General features: G+C 33.9%; 1 protein-coding gene across 1 annotated transcript; it reads right to left on the bottom strand.

Annotated features, from left to right (window-relative positions):
• LOC109719781 (RNA exonuclease 4-like) lies at positions 1,251 to 2,758 on the bottom strand (the record flags this gene model as incomplete). Its single annotated transcript, XM_020246596.1, is given in 4 exon segments — positions 1,251 to 1,428; positions 1,589 to 1,669; positions 2,252 to 2,458; positions 2,745 to 2,758. Coding segments are annotated over 4 exon segments (480 nt in total), but the record flags the coding sequence as incomplete, so codon positions are not given.

The raw sequence follows: 2,985 nt of genomic DNA, 5'->3' as shown, positions 1-2,985 counted from the left end.
GCATAAATTCAAATACCAAAGATTCATAAAATTTCGATTGCATGCATAAAAGCAAGCATCAACTTGCACAAGCTCACGATTATTCAAACAATAACAATGATCATCTAACTGAACTATTCATTATTTAAACTATAAAATGCATAAAGAGAGAGTAACCAGGGTGACGACCGCTAACGTAGCCTAGCTAGGACGTCCTGCCGTCGCACCAAGAACCAATTCCTTACCCGAGCCACCTGGGAAAATGGGAGGTGAGAAACCACAATCAAGGTTTCCGAGTGCGTACGACAGAGTCACGAAGGCAAATCGTATTCATTGGAAAATAAAGAAGATAGAACAAACTGATATATGTGTAAGGATATGAAGAACAACTACAGTAGCTATAACAACAGATATAATAGCTAGAGAGCAAATGATAAAAACTGCTACTGTAAGGAATACAATACTAAGCATGCTTGAAGGTAATCAAACTAAAACTGTACCCAATCTGGCCACACTACAACAAAATTGCCTTTTAGCGGCAATTATCTTATAGATTAGCGGTGATTAAAATTTTAATCAACGCTACTCTCTTTACCGGCAATTGTAATAATTGCCACTATAAATAAGGTCGGTAAAAGTTTAGCGGCAATTATATTGGCGGCCGGTAAAGAGCAAAACAATTGCCACTAAAGATTACTCTATACCGGCAATAAAAGCAAAATACATTTGCCCATAAAATATCTAACATTAATCACAAATGCCAACAATGATAAGATAAATAGGCACTAAATATAAAAAATATTAAATCATCATTTAAGTCATATATTCACTATAAAAACATTAAATCACTATAAAAATTTCAAAAGATAACGCATAGACAATGAAATTAAAAACCCAACATTTCATGAATACAAATAAATGTCAAAATTAATTTTTATCACAAAACAAATGTCAATCAAACATTAGATAGCTAAAAAAAAATTCGAACTACAAGAAGACTAATATGTAATTAAAAAGTTTTATAAGCGAAAGGAAAGTTCTATGCACTTCAATAGAGAAGTTCAACTACAGTTCACGAAGACTCATCCTTAAAGAGTGAAGATTCTAATAGAAAAGATCCATGGGCTTAAGAAGAATAATCTGCAAGAAAAATATATAAAAATAGCGGTTAAAAAATTATTAACAAATATACTAAGAAAATATATTTAGAATATACAAGAAATTCTAGATTACCAGCAATAGTAATCAGACCCTGATAGCTCCAAAAGTGCTTATGGGCTTATCCTCTCAAACTCCCTTTGCCTCCACGATGGATAGTTGTTGCTGCTCGAGGCCTCGCCCGAACCCAAATAGTCTCGCGGGTGCTATTGCGACCGCATCTGCGTGTACAGCCTCAACGTAGCAACACAATCATCATAGGGGTCTTGTATGCCATTTTGAATCTCATGTCTACATTAAAAAGATTAATTAGCAAAAATAGAAAATTTTCATAAGCCATATATATATATATATATATATATATATATATATATATATATAATTGATTGTAGAAAAAAAAAATATTGATTGATAGATGAAATGTTATAGGGTGTAATTGAGAGAAACTTGCCCTAGATAAGCTTGTGTTAGGTATTTGAGTGAGTTGCTTAGCTTGCTTGTTTTCATCAAGGGTGGGTACTTGGCTGTGTCCCTGTGATCATTTCAAAATCCATTTGACGTGAAAATTAATAGATATACAATATCTATATTGAAACATTTGATTTAAGTGCTTAAAATCTTGTTCCTACTTTCCACAGCAGAAGTAGCATACTTTTCTAAAAAGCTCTAATTTATACGCAACCAGTTCACTTAAAACATACAAACACAACGCCCTTGGTTCAACCAGCCTCACACCACTTTAAACATAACTTGATCAAATCTGACCTCCCTCCATTTCGAACATGACTCGCATTAGGATGCTGGCCCCTTTGAAACAACAACATAGATGCACACTAGTGTTTTTTTTAGTATCGTTGGAAGTTCTGTAGAAGTGCTATGTCTAGAGTATATATAGTTGTCTTAAGAAGTACAGACTAATTTTTAAACATGAATTCTTTAACAACTTCTCGATGCAAAAATGTTAAATAATTGAAGTTCTACTTCAAATCAAACTTTAGTATATCTAAAGCTCCAAACAACTAATTACTACTTTTCGATATACAGAAGGTTTTCAGAAGCCAAATTGATTGACGCTCGTTAACCAGTACAGAAACTAATGAGTATGTGTCTTTACCTGATAAGGAATGCTGGGTATTCAACTTTGAGGCAGTCGAGGTCGTGGTCGAGGCCGTGACCGATGAGGATCCTCGCTTTCGTGTCCTTCGACCGTATCTTCCATATCGGCTCTCCGTTGCAAAGGAGGTCCTGAATCTTTCTCTGTGCTTGCTTTAATGGCATTGCCTCTCTTAAGTGCTCCAGCCTTATTCTTGTTGTTTCATACCTGAGGAAAGTTCAAAATTCACAAAATATATACTTTAGCAATGATTTCTCACTGTTTTTACTTAATTTCATTTATAGGTGTTTATCTTTCTCTACTTTAAAGTCATATTAGCTTAAAATGTTTCACTACGATCAAGCTTAATACTAATATATATACATAATGAATTGTTACTTACAACTGCTTCTTACACATTGGTTAGTAAATTTTTAAACTGGCCCACGACGTGAACTTAAACTTATATATACTGGCATATATATAGAAGATGTTGTTTTCTCTCTATATTTACCTGTAGTTGGTGACTGGGATTGGTTAGAATTATATTGGTTGTCAAATAAATATATTTAATATAAAATTAATGGCTAGTTAAAATAATTGCCGCTAAAACATAAGTTAATAAAAAGTATTAACGGCTGTCTAATAATCGCCGCTATTAAATTGCCGCTAAAAGGCAATTTTGTTGTAGTATGGTGCCTCCCATATTGGTCGGCAGACCTCAAGCGTTGCCTGTCACAGAGCATACATCGACC

Source organism: Ananas comosus, linkage group 13, assembly GCF_001540865.1.
Source record: "Ananas comosus cultivar F153 linkage group 13, ASM154086v1, whole genome shotgun sequence".
NCBI lineage: Eukaryota > Viridiplantae > Streptophyta > Magnoliopsida > Poales > Bromeliaceae > Ananas > Ananas comosus.
This window is presented reverse-complemented; position numbering and strand designations above follow the sequence as displayed.